The 17,591-nt window shown below is 40.6% G+C and overlaps 2 protein-coding genes across 2 annotated transcripts in view; one reads left to right on the forward strand and one right to left on the reverse strand.

Annotated features, from left to right (window-relative positions):
* Positions 1-2,808: 2,808 nt before the first annotated feature.
* Positions 2,809-5,710, forward strand: LOC306761301 (olfactory receptor 52Z1P-like; the record flags this gene model as incomplete). The annotated part of the gene is made up of 2 exons (XM_079247426.1): positions 2,809-3,727; positions 5,538-5,710. The coding sequence occupies 2 exons, from the start codon at positions 2,809-2,811 to the stop codon at positions 5,708-5,710; spliced, it is 1,092 nt and encodes a 363-aa protein (XP_079103552.1).
* A 39-nt stretch (positions 5,711-5,749) lies between these two features.
* The window catches only part of LOC306761918 (connector enhancer of kinase suppressor of ras 2-like), a gene marked incomplete at both ends in the record, with an annotated part of 28,193 nt that continues 16,351 nt past the window's right edge, over positions 5,750-17,591 (reverse strand). Inside the window, 14 exons of the mRNA XM_079248252.1 lie at positions 5,750-5,797; positions 5,884-6,083; positions 8,627-9,107; positions 9,196-9,296; positions 9,851-9,918; positions 10,141-10,212; positions 10,686-10,759; positions 10,834-11,012; positions 11,113-11,161; positions 11,255-11,445; positions 13,164-13,253; positions 13,422-13,624; positions 14,652-14,785; positions 16,064-16,210. Coding sequence (XP_079104378.1) covers positions 5,750-5,797; positions 5,884-6,083; positions 8,627-9,107; positions 9,196-9,296; positions 9,851-9,918; positions 10,141-10,212; positions 10,686-10,759; positions 10,834-11,012; positions 11,113-11,161; positions 11,255-11,445; positions 13,164-13,253; positions 13,422-13,624; positions 14,652-14,785; positions 16,064-16,210 — 2,037 coding nt within the window. The remainder of the gene's footprint in view (positions 5,798-5,883; positions 6,084-8,626; positions 9,108-9,195; positions 9,297-9,850; positions 9,919-10,140; positions 10,213-10,685; positions 10,760-10,833; positions 11,013-11,112; positions 11,162-11,254; positions 11,446-13,163; positions 13,254-13,421; positions 13,625-14,651; positions 14,786-16,063; positions 16,211-17,591) is intronic.

Consider the following 17,591-nt stretch of genomic DNA (forward strand, 5'->3'; position numbering starts at 1 on the left):
CCTCGGCTGCGCCTAGAAATTCTGTCCATATAAGTTATGAACAGAATCGGTGATAAAGGGCAGCCTTGGCGGAGTCCAACCCTCACCGGAAACGAATCCGACTTACTACCGGCAATGCGGACCAAGCTCTGACACCTGTCGTACAGGGACCGGACAGCTCGTACAAGGGGGTCCAGTACCCCATACTCCCGGAGTACCCCCCACAGGAGCCCCCGGGGGACACGGTCGAATGCCTTCTCCAGGTCCACAAAGCACATGTAGACTGGTTGGGCAAACTCCCATGCCCCCTCCAGGACCCCAGAGAGGGTATAGAGCTGGTCCACTGTTCCGCGACCAGGACGAAAACCACACTGCTCCTCCTCAATCCGGGATTCGACTATCCGGCGGACCCTCCTCTCCAGGACCCCTGAATAGACCTTACCAGGGAGGCTGAGGAGTGTGATTCCCCTGTAATTGGAACACACCCTCCGGTCCCCCTTCTTAAAAAGGGGGACCACCACCCCAGTCTGCCAATCCAGCGGTACTGCCCCCGATGTCCACGCGATGCTGCAGAGGCGTGTCAGCCAGGACAGCCCCACAGCCTCCAGAGCCTTAAGGAACTCCGGGCGGATCTCATCCACCCCCGGGGCCTTGCCGCCAAGGAGCTTTTTGACCACCTCAGCGACTTCAGCCCCAAAGATAGGAGAGTCCACCCCTGAGTCCACCAGCTCTGCTCCCTCATGGGAAGCCGTGTTGGTAGGATTGAGGAGGTCTTCGAAGTATTCCCTCCACCGACCCACAACGTCCCGAGTTGAGGTCAGCAGCTCCCCATCTCCACTGTACACAGTATTGATGGAGCACTGCTTCCCCCCCCTGAGCCGCCGGATGGTGGACCAGAATCTCCTCGAAGCCGTCCGGAAGTCTTTCTCCATGGCCTCGCCGAACTCCTCCCATGCCCGAGTTTTTGCCTCGGCAACGGCTGAAGCCGCATGCCGCTTAGCCCGTCTGTACCCATCAGCTGCCTCCAGAGTCCCACAGGCCAAGAAGGCCCGATAGGACTCCTTCTTCAGCTTGACAGCATCCCTCACTGCTGGTGTCCACCAACGAGTCCTGGGATTACCGCCACGACAGGCACCAACGACCTTGCAGCCACAGCTCCGGCTGGCCGCCTCAGCAATAGAGGCACGGAACACAGCCCATTCGGACTCAATGTCCCCCGCCTCACCCGGGACATGTTCGAAGCTCTGCTGAAGGTGGGAGTTGAAGCTCGCTCTGACAGGGGACTCAGCCAGACGTTCCCAGCAGACCCTCACAACACGTTTGGGCCTGCCAGCTCTGACCGGCTTCCTCCCCCACCATCTGAGCCAACTCACCACCAGGTGGTGATCAGTTGACAGCTCCGCCCCCCTCTTCACCCGAGTGTCCAAGGCATGTGGCCGCAGGTCCGACGATACGACTACAAAGTCGATCATTGAACTGTGGCCCAGGGAATCCTGATGCCAGGTGTACATATGGACACTCTTATGCTGGAACATGGTGTTCGTTATAGACAATCCATGACGAGCACAGAAGTCCAATAACAAAACACCATTTGGGTTCAGAGGGGGGGGACCATGCCTCCCAATCACTCCCCTCCAGGTCTCACTGTCATTGCCCACGTGAGCATTGAAGTCCCCCAGCAGAACAATGGAGTCCCCAGAAGGAGCACCCTCCAGCACTCCCTCCAAGGACCCCAGAAAGGGTGGGTACTCTGAACTGCTGTTCGGCGCATAAGCACAGACAACAGTCAGGACCCGTCCCCCCCACCCGGAGGCGGAGGGAAACTACCCTTTCATCCACCGGGGTAAACCCCAACGTGCAGGCACCAAGCTGGGGGCTGATGAGAATGCCCACACCTGCTCGGCGCCTCTCACCATGAGCAACTCCAGAGTGGAAGAAGGTCCAGCCCCTCTTGAGGGTACTGGTTCCAGAGCCCAAGCCATGCGTCGAGGTGAGTCCAACTATATCTAGTCGGAACCGCTCAACCTCGCGCACAAGCTCAGGCTCCTTCCCCACCAGAGAGGTGACGCTCCACGTCCCTAGAGCCAGCTTCTGTAGCCGGGGATCGGACCGCCAGGGTCCCCGCCCCTTGCTGCCGCCCAGCTCACATTGCACCCGACCCCTACGGCTCCTCCCGCAGATGGTGAGCCCACGGGAGGTGGGCTCACCATCAAGAGGTTTGATGGTCAATTTAAATGACCAGGTTGAACTTTAACTGCTGTTCAACTAAACTTGCTGACTGTTAAGCTGTGTAAAACACTGTGAAGCATTGTGTGCAATATGTATGAGATCCAGCCTCTTAAAGAGCAACTAATGCACATATAATTGTAATTTAGAAGCAAATCATAATGTGCCACTGTTGGAATATTTTTTTGTTTTTTACTGAGGGAAAAGGAAACTATTAACTCTTAATCAAACTTGAAATGATGGGCAAACATACGAAAGTGCATGATGCAATAAAAACTGAAATTTCTTGTCCCTTGATAATGTTTGTTTTGAAATTGTATGATTGTGCTTTCATATATTAAGTTCAATTGTGCTACGCTGCGCAGAAATCAGCATAGCAAATGTTTGGGATTGGGGCTGTTGTGTTCTCAACCCACATGAGTGAATCAGATTATTTCAACCAATGCATGGGGGCTGTGAAATCATTGGTGGATAGGTGAGAGCACATGACTTTCTATTACTTAAGAAGACACATAAATTGAAATAATGATGTTTTTCCGTGCAGCTAAATGCGGGTAAGACCCACAAAGTGAACTTGTGAAATTTTGATGACACTCTCTTATCATGAAAAACCTTTCTTTTGTGACATCTTTTTATTTGTCTGAATATTATGGAATGGAAAACCTGAAGCCACTGTATTTCTGCATTTTCCTGATTGTATACCTCACCATCATTGCTGAGAATGTTGCATTGATTGAAGTAGTTTATCATGAAAAATCACTCCATGAGCCGATGTATGTGCTGTTGTGTAATTTGGCTGCAAATGAGTTGTATGGAGGCACTGCCTTACTTCCAGCGCTGCTGATCAACATTCTGTCTTCCTCACATGAAATATCGCTTTCATTTTGTCAAACTCAGATCTATGCTATACACACATATGCCATCACTGAATTCACAATTCTTGCAGTGATGAGCTATGACAGGTATGTGGCAATTTGTTATCCACTGTCTTATCATGCGATAATGTCACAGAGAATTGTTAAACTGATTGCTTTCATGTGGATTTACCCCATGCTGGCATTTCTAATTGTTCTCATTTTCACCCTTCAGCTGCCGTATTGTGGGAGAACCATAGAAAAGGTGTATTGTATTAACTACTTACTTGTAAGACTTGCATGTACTGATACATCTCTTGTTAACATTATTGGTTTACTATCGGTAGTTGTTTATACAATTCCACAGCTTGTCATGATCTTTTACTCATATACGCACATCCTGAGGATATGTATATTGTCATTCAGCAAATCCAAGTTCAAAGCCCTCCGAACCTGCACCCCCCACCTACTAGCTATAATTAAATATTCATTTGGGTGCTTTTTTGAAATAGCAAATGGTCGATTTGACAACAAACACATGGCTTATCACACTAAGCTATTTATGTCTCTGTACTTTTTAATATTCCCACCTCTCCTTAATCCAGTAATCTATGGTTTGAGTTCACAAATTTTAAGGTCACGACTTGTCAGGTTTCTATGTAGAAAAAGTAGGCAAGTACTAACAATGTAGCTAAGAGATGTGGTGTTATACTGCCTTACAACTGTATCTTGTATGTGTACTGAAAAGGCATTATCTCATGTCTCTCTATGGTGTTTAAACAAAATTTAGGAAAAAACTGTAGAGGGCTGAATTCATGTCAGGCAATGCTGAATTTTACGTTGGATATTCAGGTGCATTCTTGTCAGCAAAAATAGTTCGTGCTTTGTTAATAAAGCAAACTTACTTTAGTCAATGGCGATATTTAAAATGAGATCATTCCAGCTTTTATTTTCCTGAACATTTACCATCTTTGACTATAATCAATGTGTTTTTAGTTCCGGAACTCCTATAGTTTTATAGCATTTTGTGCTGTTTTGAATACAGTATATGAAAAGTACTTTATAAATAAAATTTGAAGCTAGATTTTGACTTGTGATGTTTAATAGTAATTGTTCATGCAGGACAGGATGTTTCTTGGTCTGAATCAAAGAGGACATTTGTGTTATTTGTATATATGATATATCTTGGACTGATGTTGTTCAAGCGTTCTGTCCTGATTTAGTTTAAGACTGCTGTAGATTAGGTTTTTTTTCTTCATTTCTGATGTTGCACCTTTAATTTTATAGGTATTTAAAACAAATAAATTTTTTTTGGATACTATGATCCTTTGCTCCACTTTGTTATCTTTATCTTTTGTTATATTTAAATTTACAATGTCATATAAATACCCAAAGCCTCCCACATAATCGTTAGCCTGTGTGTTTCCTTTTACATCTCCTTTTACATTTTAAGATTATCTTTGTTGCACACCTTGGCAAATAACCTAAAACATGTTTCATAAGAGAAAAACAGTAAGACTTAAGGACGCCGGTACCAGAATTCATTTAATAAAAAAGTAATGTAGCTACAGTACGGCACAGGTGTGCAATATGAGTCAGTTTCAAATGGCATGATAATGTGTTTTAGTCTTACAAAGCATGCTTGCACATTAAACATTTAAATACAGTTATTATAAATACAGTTATTCCTCTTTTTATGGTAAACACTTAATAAAAACTATCACATTTTCTGGGACAGTTTCTTTAAGAATAACTAAAAATACACCATGGTCCTTGTGTGCTCATGTGTTTGTGGGAGGGTGGAGGTGGGAAAGATAACCGTATTCTCTGGACCAAAAACACTTGGAATTACAAAACTGTCTTACAAACAATCAGGTAGACAGCATGCATACAAAAATAGACAACTATTCTGATCATTCCTTTGTAATTTACAACATTAGTTCATTATTGCCAAGCATTATATTTTTGTGCCTCTGCTTTGAGGAATCCTTCTCTCATCGCTCTTAAAAAGGTACAATGTACATTCACTATCACTGAGGCACAGCACTTGATGTACAATTTGAATAAGTATCCCAAAAAATATTGTGTAATCACTGCTGTTGGAATATATATATATATATATATATATATATATATATATATATATATATATATATATATATATATATATATATATATATATATGTATATAAATTCCAACAACAGTGATTATACAACGATTATGATATATGTAAACTCATTAAACAAACTTACCATGAGTCAAAAATACATGCATAATGAAATGGTGTGTATACCAGAAATGCTTTAAATGACCAGCTGTACACAGCTGCGTGAAGGCGGCCTTTGTATCTGAGCTATGATCTCAAAAGCTCTCAGACAAATCTTTGACATGGCCCAAAGTGCTTGTTTGCCATAAACCCTGTGAAGCTTCAAGTTATTTCGCTAAGTCAGACATCTTTTGTTTTTCTCTTTTGTCAGAGCTCTCATCTTTACAAAAGAGAGATGAGTTACAGAGGGACATCAATACTCTGTGCTGCTGCACATTGAGTGAAGTTAAAAGAGGAGTAAAAGGAGCAGAGACGGAGAGCTGCATGGGGAAAGGATGGTGTCTGGTGCCTTTCATCTCCAGCAGGAGGAAGCTGGCAGTGTGAGGCACAGGCAGAGACGATTCAGAAATGATTTTCAACAAACTACCCTAAAAATCCCAAAGATCGGTTTCTGTCTTGAAGTGGAACATTCTGCCGGAAAATTAAAAATCAAACTTAGTAATGGTTATATATTAAAAAATACGGATGAGAATCAATGCTTAAACATGTCATTTTACCTTCAGTGAGCTGTGAAGGACCCGCAAGCGATGAAGCTTATCATTTAGGAGGGGGTCATTAGCTCTGCGGACAAAGGAGCGTTTGTACTCCAGGCGGCTGGCTGATCTGTGCTCAGCAGAGGTGGACAGATTGGTCTGCTCCAGAGCTCGGTACAAATCTACAAGCGAGTCTGTCTGCAGTCTGTAGTCCCGTCCATGACCTGGCAAGGAAGATGAGCAATCATTAACAAAGGTGTTATATCTCTCTCTAAATTCCATGACTTACTGTGCGTTACGTCTTCAACAATTATTACTCTAATACACTTTAAACTTGGGGTATACACTGAGAGAATTCAGAGGACTAAAGTATCCTGGACAACCACCAAATGTTAGTTCATAAATAGTATTTGTGGCATACAGTACATGCACACATCTGTTTATGGATTCAATTTGGGACAGTGTACATTAAGATTCCACCAAAACCTGCTGCTCCAATATTATTTTTAATTTGTAAGAAGCGGTTGCATTCAGTCATCAGACACTGGTCACTTTTCTTTCTTTATTCATGCATGTCTGTGAAAGTTGAAATATTTTGCCATGTATGTGAGACTACATGTGAATGTTTTTATCAAAATATCGTCACATTATGCCAATTAATATTGTGCCAGGCATGCAGTGGCTGTATAAAACATATGACAGTTGAAAATATCACTTTTCTAAATAGTTGAAATTATTCAATATTAAGTTGTATTGGAAAAGAAAACAAGCATCTTATTCATGAATATGTAATTGTGCTACAATATCTTCTCACAAGTAAAATATCACTTAACACAGAATTCTTTCAAGATATATTGTAAAAAGAACTATACAGGTTGATTTGTTTTTTTTGTTTTGTTTTTTAGACACTAAACAATCAAATCAGTGAAGTTATTACAGAAGCTATAAGCTTTCCAAAAATCTTTGGAATAGTCCTGCCATTGAGATTTTGATCAGAACATATTTAACTATTTTATGTGATGATTATTTTCTTTAAAAAAAAAATTGGTGATGAAGCAGAAAGAACATAGTTTTAGTTGATGTATACAGATATAATTTAAAGTCTCACATGCAGACAGTGAGAATGGATTTTACAGCTGAGTAAATTACACTATTGTCTTGCAATAAAAAATATGTTCAGAAAAAAGTAGAATATTCCAGAAAAGTCTGAGATGTTTTAACAGATACAGAATTTATGTAAGCATTGATTTACTTCTTTTTTGAGTTTGTCATAATCACAGTAATCCTTCCCGTAGCTATGTTGGATTCCCCCCCCCCCCAGTATCAAACCCTGCCTAGTGTTTCCATACACTGCCCTCTGTTGGGATGACATGCACACTACACTACGAATCTAATCCTGTTACTTGTCACTGTTTTTTTATTTGTAAAGAGGGACATTCTGAAATTTACCATGCTTAGTTTGCTGTCTGTTTTGTGTCTCTCGAGGTCTTCATATGAAGTAGTGAAAAGTATAGACGGGGGAGCAATAGATAAATGAGGACAAGAAGAGAGGGCCTCAGGCGTCTTTCTTTATCCTGTTCAGAATTCAACATTAACATAGGCTGAAAGGATTCTTCCTCGCTTCTCCAGCCAAACAGAGCCAAGAGGCACAACGACATCTCGATTGGGCATGAGAGAGAGGAAGAGAGAGCATGAGTGTGTGGAAGGGCGAAAGGGAGAGAGGAATGCCAAAATAAATCAGCATCAAATAAGAAACTAAATTTATTCTCACTGAGACAACTGGCCTGGAGGTCTTGGAGAAATGCCAGATAGGCTGGCTTCAAATTCAGTCAAATTAAGTAATAACAGCATGTATTCAACCTCTGACATTTGCTGGCTCTGACGGTTGAGGACTTTAATAAAATACCTGATGACAAATAAATGCTTCTCCTCAGTGCAGTGCACATAAAAAAGACTGAACTGCATGCAGTCCATGTAAAAGGTTCACATATCAGGACCAATCAGGATGATTTCATGGTAATGAGATGACTGTGACTCCCTGACCTATTCTAATAGTCCATCACGATTTTTTTATTTTTTCCTTTTAATCCCACTAGACTACGATGTCCATCTCCGGTCTTTGATAACCACAATCCTGCAGGTTTTCAATGTATCTGACTCAAATTAATAAGTCTTTGTGCAGAACTTCTTGGGCTGTTTGATTCATTTAATCAGGTGTGTTGAAGCAGTGATTTATTAAAAACTCCAGGACAGTTACCTTCGAGAACCCACTTTGAACACATCTGTTCTAGACCTGTCAGTTTAGTCAGATTAGTTCTGGTAGCCATTTATCCACACTGAATCTCTCATAATAAATTTGTTTAAATTTTCTTTAAATGTGGTATTATTAAATGCTTTTGATTAAATGATATTATTCAGTCTTTTTTATATACATGCTTGTGTAGGCATGTGGCATGTGCATGCATGCCACATACATGGTAGTGATGGTAGCTTGATTTAATCTCCTTATCTAACAAATATGTACCATAGTATTGGATTATTGCATTTCTTGTTAATTCCACCAAGGAGTTTATGTTTTTTACTCAAGTTTACCTATTTGTGTGTGTGTGTGTCCGTTTGTTAGGAACTTGGGAATGATCTGGAAATTGTGGACACCGAATTTTTTAAATAGACCTTCACAATGCGAGTGGAAATGAGCTGCTTGCCAGAGGTCTGCGCTGTCTGAGTGCTTTTTTGGTTCTAGTTAATATGAAGTGTTTAGTCTGACCTGTTCCTCTGGCCTGATCCAGCTGGTAATGCTGGGGTTCTCTCTGATCAGATGCAGCAGAGGCAGCCAGGATGGCGTGGAGCCCGCTGTCCCTGGGAAGTGTGAAGCTGCGAGGTTTTCCTCCTGCATCTGAATCAATACTGGCCCTGAGGGGCAGTGGCAGGGCTCTGTACTGTTCTTGCAGCAGGCTGCGCTGTGCAGGCAGAGTGGACTGCCTGCGGTACTCCATTGCCAGCTGGTCTCTGTCTTCAGATTGCAGGGATTCCTCCACAGGGTATGTCTGGAGGTAGTGCATTCTTGTGTTGCTCTCCATCTGGTCCTGCCAAGAGTTTCGGTGGCTTCTCGTTTTCTGCCCAGGGGAGATGCTGTTGTTGGTGCTGCTTTCCTGAGGCTCAGAGTGGAACTCCTCATGTGAGGAACGTGAGTGGAACGTGTCAGAAGAGGAAAGATGGCTGCGTTTTGGCTCCAGGTAGGGACTCACCTACGTAAAAACAGATTGTGATGAATAAAAATGTATGCATGCAACATATGCCTGCTGAAACTTTTCCACCACTAGCATCCAAACTCACAGAGGATGCTCGAGGATAGGTATCATAAGGTGGCGGTGGACTGTCCTGTTTCGGCATTGGGGGCATCTCCATGTCCTCATGATCGCTCTCACTCCAGTAATCTGTCATTAGTAAGCAGACTTGTTATCTGTAGGCTGAATCCAATCACGCTCTTTGAGAGCTGCATTTGGAGATGCTTGTTATAAAATGACTCATACATAGGTGCAATTTTCTTTGTATCAGGGTCTGAAAGTTCAAATTCTAAATATGTGTTCTGACTAGCCGAACAGTAAAGAGTGAGTGTGAAGACAGATGAATCTAACAAGTGAGAACTTCTTGTTAAGTCATCTGGAGGTGTTATCTAACTTAACCGTTTACTTATAAAGTAAGAAGCCCCCTCTTTATTAAACCAATGACACATCTTTCCTCGCATATTATCCTTGGCAAGTTTTCTCTGTAGGCTTCTTTAAATAGCAGAAGTGTTTATCATATTATTTCCTGCTTTTTTGAAAGAAGCTTAAGAACTCTCACATGTAAAAACAATAAGATCATCATCCTGCTGCTTCCTAAAGCATAAAGCAGAATCCAGTTTTAGTCAAAAGAGCTTAATATCCATACACACATTTACTTTAGCTTATATTGCTTTTGCATGAACAGAGACTGTGAGTAATCTCACCCTGATCCTGGCGCATATTCTCCTGCTCAGAGTAGCCTGTGACTGCCATACTGAGACGACTCAGCCACCTGTGGGGGAACATTACATTCATGACGCACTGCAGCTCTACATCCAATAAAAATTCTTGAGCTTGTATCTGTATTTCTTTCTTTGGCCTATCAGGTTGCACAACGATTTTGTTTAAAAGACATTGGACGACTCAGTCAACGGATTCAGCCTGTGGACATCAGGGGTTTGAATGCAGAACTGGGGAAATTTGCAGCGAGGGGATATCAGCCTGGTAAACTCACCGGGACATGTCATCTACATTTTCTGCAGCAAAGTAGAAGGTCTTTATCTTCGGATGGCAAGCTTTGAAAGCACTGAAAGGAAAGCAGTTTAACCATATGTGTTAACAAAAACAAGTGCATACAGGACTGAATATATTTACCTATGAATACAGGTAAACTGATACAATCATGCATTCAGGCAGATACAAAAACAGCAGGACATTTATGTATAATTTTAGGTTAAAAAAGCATTTTTGCTTCAATCATTTAGAGCACAGATGAAAGTAAAAGTCTAGGCAAACCTGAGCAAATGACACATTTAACAAACGATTTTAATTGCAAAAAGTTAATGTAACCTCTGCAGCTAAATAAATAAAAGGTGCCATCTGTCCAAGATTGTTTCTACACTTTGATTATGTTTGCAGAACTCAGCAAGTGCCATAGAATCCTCCTGAAAGGTATATGATTTGAATTTTAGAAAAGTCTATTTAGATTTAAGGAAATTTGAGGCTAAAGTTAAAAAATTATTCACAAAGTTTGGTGTGCCAGTGACAAGTCATACTCACTATTTCCTTCTGCACTCAGTGGCACGATCAATCTTGAATTCTGGGAGGCTGACAAAGCCTTCTGCCTTCTCATCCTGAGACAAGCAAAGCACATTTAAATCTAAGATCCGCATTTTGATGTCTTTTTCAAGAAACTCATGGTATTTACCTCTTCATTCATGTACCAATACAGGCATGTGTCTTTCAGGATAAACCAGTACTTCTTCCACTTCTGAGAAAAATAGGTTTTAGCATCCTTCTTTTTCCACAGCCAACCCTGACAGTCCCCCTGCCCCAGGTCCCTGCAGGAAATCCGCCGCTTGCTGATAGAAGACATGGGACTTTCAGCTGCAGGTGGAAACAGAGTAGAAAAGTCAACACCAATTCATGTTTGTGCTATAATACACATGTGCACTCATATAAAATCTCTTAAAACAAACGCTTCTACCTTTACTCTTCTTCTTGGACCTCGACAGCAGCGAGGAGCGTTCAAACACCTGCAAATTAAAAACAAGAAAAAGAGTGATGCCGTCCAGCAGATCCCAGCTCTATGATGTACTTCTAACTTCTCCCAGGCATACAGGACTGACATGATATAGGGACGCAGAGTCAGAGCTGGAAGTGGACAGGGAGACTTGCATCTGGAGAGCAGGGACAAGTGTGTAATGTGTAGGACTGCTTCCTCGCTCAGTCCTTCTCCTGTTCTGACTCAAGCTGCGTCCAAGCAGGAAGTTCTCCGCAGGAGGTTTGTCTTCACTTGCAAAACGCATAAGTGAATTCTCTGCAGGGACACAACAGATGTAAACTCAGAACAAAATACACTTTATGTTGATGCAGATGCTGCCTTACAGGACATTAGCATTTTTTTATATGCACATATGAAAGTATTGTTTATTTTAGGTTTACTTTTTTGTTTTTACTTTTTTTTTTAACCTACTGAAGTTGTTTATATCAGCGCCTTGGGAAGCAGCTGATAAGATTACTGCATGTGCTGTGCTGGCAGCTATAGGTGGGTTTCAGATGTTAAAGCATTTAACAATGACAGCTTATCTCACCACCTCGCACAGTAGGCAACTCTTGATTAATCTAGTAAGTTGAACACTGCTGGTGATGTTACTTTAAAACACTGTGTGAGTAAGAGTTTACCTTTAACAGAACTTTAAATCCAACTGCATGTTCAATTATTCACAGTCAAACTGAACATTACATCTATCTAATGATACATAAAAGAATAAATTATGAACAGAAAACATTAATATATACTTAGGCTGCTTGGAAGTCGGGGCTCCATTTAATTGATTAGATGAGAGGTTCTTGAAATTAGAATTGCTTACAGCCGATGTGGAGAAACTTTCACGTGACATTCTTATTTTTCATGTCTGTGAGGAAAAAGTAGGCCTCATTTCTGACTGTTATTCTTTAGCCTCACTGTTGCTACGTGTGTCTCTTTTTTCCTCTGGTTTCTACTTCTTATATGGTTCTGTTTAAAGACTGCATGAGATAATCTGTTTTTAATAAAGATGACATCTTTTATACGTGTTATATATCTGTTCGTATAAGTTCTAATGTGTCAGTCTGGAAACTAGCTGTTGTGAAGGATTAAAAGAATTGTGTATTTTATTGTATTTCATACTTTATTCACACTTCCTAATCCTACTCAAGCAATGTAATTGCCTAAGTGACTACATTTTATTGCTACATGTTCTTTGTTGTGAACATGTACCACAAACATAAATCGCATATAAAATATAAATCAGTCTTCCAAACCCAAAGAAAAACATCTAAAAAAAACAAATGCTCTCTCCCCCATGCAGCATCCGTTGCTACAGAGGCACTGATCAAACTTTATCTGTGTAATCTGCCAAGCAGTCTGAGGCTTGTGATCAGTGGTGTCAGCTGTTTTAAAGAGCTTCCACTACATATTTGATTTGATTTTTTGATTTTTTTAACTACAGAGGAAGCTGTTGTCAGGCAGGAAGCCTCGAAACTTCAAAATACTGCCTCTTGTAGATAAATATAGCACCATAACTTTTTCTGAAAAGCCCAAAGGAGCAACCACCACCTCCCAGGGGAAACAAACACATCAATCAAGTCTTTCTCTAAGTCTGATATAAAGCAATGTAGTCTCCTCCCACTGCATTTACCACCTAGCTCAACCCTCACCAATGTGAACATCTCAAGAAATATATTTATGCAGTTGCCAAAGCAACAGTGTACTTTTTATATCCAAACAGAAAAACCGCAGAGCTGAGAGCAGCTGGGAGAGAGGGATGAAGGGGAAAAGAGAGCAGCAATAGATTGTGAACATATGGAAGAGATAGAGGCAGGAGCTGATATCCAGCATGTTATCAGTTTTGACAAGCCAGCTCATGCTTCTACTTCTTGGCTCGAAGATCTGAGAGGGTGAGGATATTATAAGATATCCACCCCCTCACCCCAGCTCCCCATGTCCTTCTCAGCCTCTCTTTCTTTCTCTCTCTCCCACTGCCTCCCACTCACCTCTTCTGCTCTCTCTCCTCAGCTTTGCCAGGTCCTCATTCTCTTCCACCCAGTTGTATTCCAGTGGCATTGAGATGGGCCTGAGCCTGCCTGGAGCGAGGAGGCACAGGGAACGTCAATATTACACAACTGCCCACACACACATCAAAAAGCTGCAGACATCTCAAAAACACCTAGAACATGTATATTTGCAGCACTTTCAAGACTTAGCTCTCAAGTTCAAAAAGATGCATTTTTCAGATAAGGTAAAGGTCATACCATACGTGGGAGTGCTCCCTCTGCGCACTGATGGCACTTCTTGGTTCTGGTCATACTCATAACAGTAGAGGATAGCATCCTCCTCCACCAGAGGAAATCGGCGTCGGCACTCCTGGTCGAGGTAGGAGTTTGGCGACTCGGATCCTTCTGCAGCATGGACGTCCACTTGAGGTTCTTCATCTGGCAGGTTTCCTTTGTCATCTCTTTGGTGACAGAAAGCAACATGTCAGAGAACAGAAGAAAAAAAAAAACGCCAATACCATATAGGCCAGCATGTACAACAAAAATCAGTTTGTTATACACAAAAGGACGAGTCAGATACTTCATCTTTCTTTCTTAAATCAAATTAAACCAACATGTCTCCCAGTGTAACATTGTGACTAACATGTGAATTCATTAATATTTTATAGCAGTGGCACAGAGGAATAATCATGCTTTGGCTCCATGTTTGCTCACTATTCTGCTAATTGGATTGGAACATTATAAAAACAGAAAATCATAGGGCATATCCTTTAGGTTTTAGTCTTTTTTTCTTTAACGTCAATACAAAAAAAAATCTGAATTACCTCAGGACAAAATTTAGTGATGCCAAGCAATAAAATTGATTGATTGTTTAAATAAGTTTCCTATCATGCTATACATAACAGAAAATGGTTGGATGGATGTTTATGATGTTAACATGTAAATTAGGTCTAAGCACAAAGTAAGCTACAGCTAAGGCTTGGTGTATTATAAAATTCCATGGCAGTAGATCTCATGGCAACATTTCAGGCTTCATGTCAGTGAGAAACTGGAGCTTCCACTTTGCATCAAAGGCACAATTTTACATATTAATTGGTACCTATTTTTTCCTAAGTGAATGCATTGTGTGTATTTATAAAGCCAGGTAGACAGGGTAATTTAATTTTGTTTAAAATAAATTACTTGTTAAGTTCATTTTCAAAATTGTGCAAAATCTTTGTTTTTTAGCATTTACAGAATTTATAAATTTATTTATAGAAGTACCTTTTTTCCTCAGTTTTTATTTGCTGATACTTTGCTACACCTTGATAATGTTATGAGGCAATGAAATGAGTCAGGATAGTGTTATGTGTGTTTTCATACAGATATTAAAATGAAATAGGAATCAACATGTAAGCAATGCTACGCCATGCTGCCAGAACAGTTTATATTTAGTAAAACAAATACTGCATGCTAACTTTCAAATGTTCTATGCCCTCTTGTAATTACCTGGGAGTATAGGGCTCTGCTGGAGGAGGAGGAATGAAAAGGTCCTGCAGGGCACAGCTACTCCTCCTAGAAGGTGTGCTTAAAGTGCTGGTAGGCGTAGCGACACTGCTGCTGGGGCTCTGAGGGAAGATTGGCTGTGTGTGAATGAGTGTATGTGTATGTGTGAAGATGTACGGTAGACAGAGACAGGCAGACAGAGAGAAACAGTTACAAGAACTGACATTATGAAAGTTGGACTCCACAGCTGATCAGTCAGTCAGACAGTGTTTGCTGCAGTCGTGTAGTGAAGGTGATAAATTGCGCAATTCATGTATTTAATGCTCAAGTTCTAAATGCTGCAGAGAAGATGGTCTTGTCTGGTCCAGTCACCTCCATTATGAAAGCCAAGTAAAAACTGTTAATAATTTATTAAACTGACCACACGGACTGTACACAGTTTATTCATTTTTGTGATTTTCACAATTCAAGGTTTTTTTTGTTTTTGTTTTTTTTTAAATTATTCTACATGTTTATTACCTCGTAATTATCTAAACACTCTTAATTAAAATAAGTAGCTGCAAAGGGATCAATAATGATTCCAAAACAGCTATTTCACCAAAGTAAAAAATGTATTAATTGCTAAAACCACGTCAGAATACTGCAGAATATAACCACAATCATAGGTATACATACTGCATCTTTTATCATAAAAGTCTAGTAAAAAGAATTTCCACATTGCATTAGATAGTCCTTTATTTCAATAACTTAACCATCTACCCAGTTAATTTCAGTGTAGTCTAAAACACACTTTTCCCCTCACTTCAAACTGTTACAAAAGAGTAGATTCAGTTTTGGTTCAGAAGGAGAATTTGAGGACGTGAAGAGAGAGGAGGCTGAGAAAGATTGCGCTTCAGGGCCTCAGGGGGGGAGAAAACCTTTTTTTTCTGGAATAGGACTCAAAGAAAGCCTGGACTACTTTAATACTTGTCCCTCTCATTTCCACCCAGTCTGGCTCTGGCACACAGTCCTAATAATGTAACTTTGGCTGAAGTAGGACAACAGATGCTACTTACGGATGAAATCTTGACATCTGAATGAATGATGCTGGAACTTTAAATCTGTTCATCACAAGGGTAAATTTAGCATCCATAAGCTTAAATATAATTTTTTAGGGGGGGTATAAAACTATCCCCTTTATAGAATTCATTTGCTCAAAGGCTAAATAATAATCTTTTATGAAAGCCAATACTGACATTGCAATCTTCTGTTTATTTCATATTTTTTCCTTAAAGGGATTATCCTGGACTTCATATTTTTGTGTCACAAGTCTGTGCAGTCTTATTTCCAAGACAACGACAATGGCACAGAAATAAACACAAACAAATAACATAAATAATAACACAGAAGCAGACAGACTGAAATCGTCCCTATACCTGTAGTGCTAATGGTTTCCATCTCATATTTTTGAGCAGAGCAGGTGTTGATGTAAGTGTGCTTTGTGGGCGTTTCTTCAGGGTTAGGGTAACACCAGCAGGGTCCCCACGCAGCAGGTTCACCAGGTTCTTCAGCTGCCAGCCCACCTAACAAACGAGGACAGCATGCAAGAGCTAAAAACATTTTATTCTAATCCAAACATGCAGTGGGTGGTGGATCATGCAGGGATTTCAATTCAGTTTATGAAAATGTTACATTTTCTCTCCCTAATACTTGGACGTTTAATCCACTTGATGCAGAAGTTCAGCTGGGAAGCAGGCCATTTTATTTTAGGTGCCCTTGTAATCGTAAAAGTACACGTGATCCTTGTGCTTCTAATATGCAGCAGAGGATACAGTCTCTGGTGAGGATGTTAAATGCAGAGTCGGAGGCCAAGGTCATCATGTGCCGCTCCTGTCAGGTTGTGGTAAAGTCTGCTGCTGTGTGTTGCTAGCAACTGCCTGCCTTGTAAATAGCCTTTAACCCAGTTTTAATAATATTTGTCACAAAAACATCCCGCTCAGAGATACAGTATCTGCTGCTGAACCAAATATGCCATGTCCAGTTTGGGAAGAAAAACATCTCCCGTTTGGATGAATGCACTGAATTTTAGTGGATCTCTAGCATGTAATCCAAGCAGCCTCAGAATCTGGGCATTTGTCCGGCTCTGACCTGGCTTTGTTAGTCTGCAAGTAATTTTTAATTTTGATGGTCAGTGTACAAAAAAATTCCTGACAAATTGTGCATTAAAGAGTCAGAATGCCTGAAGCAGGGTCGAGTCCAAAGCTTGCAAAAAACAAAAAAAATTATATTATACATATATATATATATATATATATATATATATATATATATATATATATATGTGTGTGTGTGTGTAAATAATTTTTTGTGTGTTTTTTTGTCTTGTTTAACCATATTTGCGCTACAAATTTTTGTTTCATGTTTTGTTTCATGTTTGCCATATTTCTACCAGAATTTAGCAGCGTAATCTCAGATAAAGTTCCTTTTTAGCATTTTATTCTTCTTTTCACTTTCTTACGCATCTTCCTTGCCTCAGCAGTTCATCATATCTGCCCTTCTTTCAGAAAAAGTCAACATATAGTCAACTTTGGTCCATGTCTAATCACTGGAATACTTCCAGCTGTCTTTATTATAAAGACCTCCAACTATTTGAAGTGCCTCCCCTACAGTTCTTGTTTTTTTTTTTACTGTAAAGACATGTTCACAACTTTTCTTTGTAGGATCCCTTAAAGGGATTTTCAGCAACAATCAACATCACGTCAATTTGCTCTCAACTGTGTGCCACTATAAATTAAACATATTAACAATATTTGAGCTGGGTATGGCAGTCATTTTGACTGACAATGCTGTTTTAGATTATCACACTTGTCAACCATGTTTATGTACAGGATCCCTTCTTAGACTGTCATATTAACTCAGCTGCTGCTCACTCAGAAAACGCTGCAGTAAGATGCTGTTTATTTC

This window comes from Telmatherina bonti (genome assembly GCF_933228915.1).
Source record: "Telmatherina bonti genome assembly, chromosome: 10".
NCBI lineage: Eukaryota > Metazoa > Chordata > Actinopteri > Atheriniformes > Telmatherinidae > Telmatherina > Telmatherina bonti.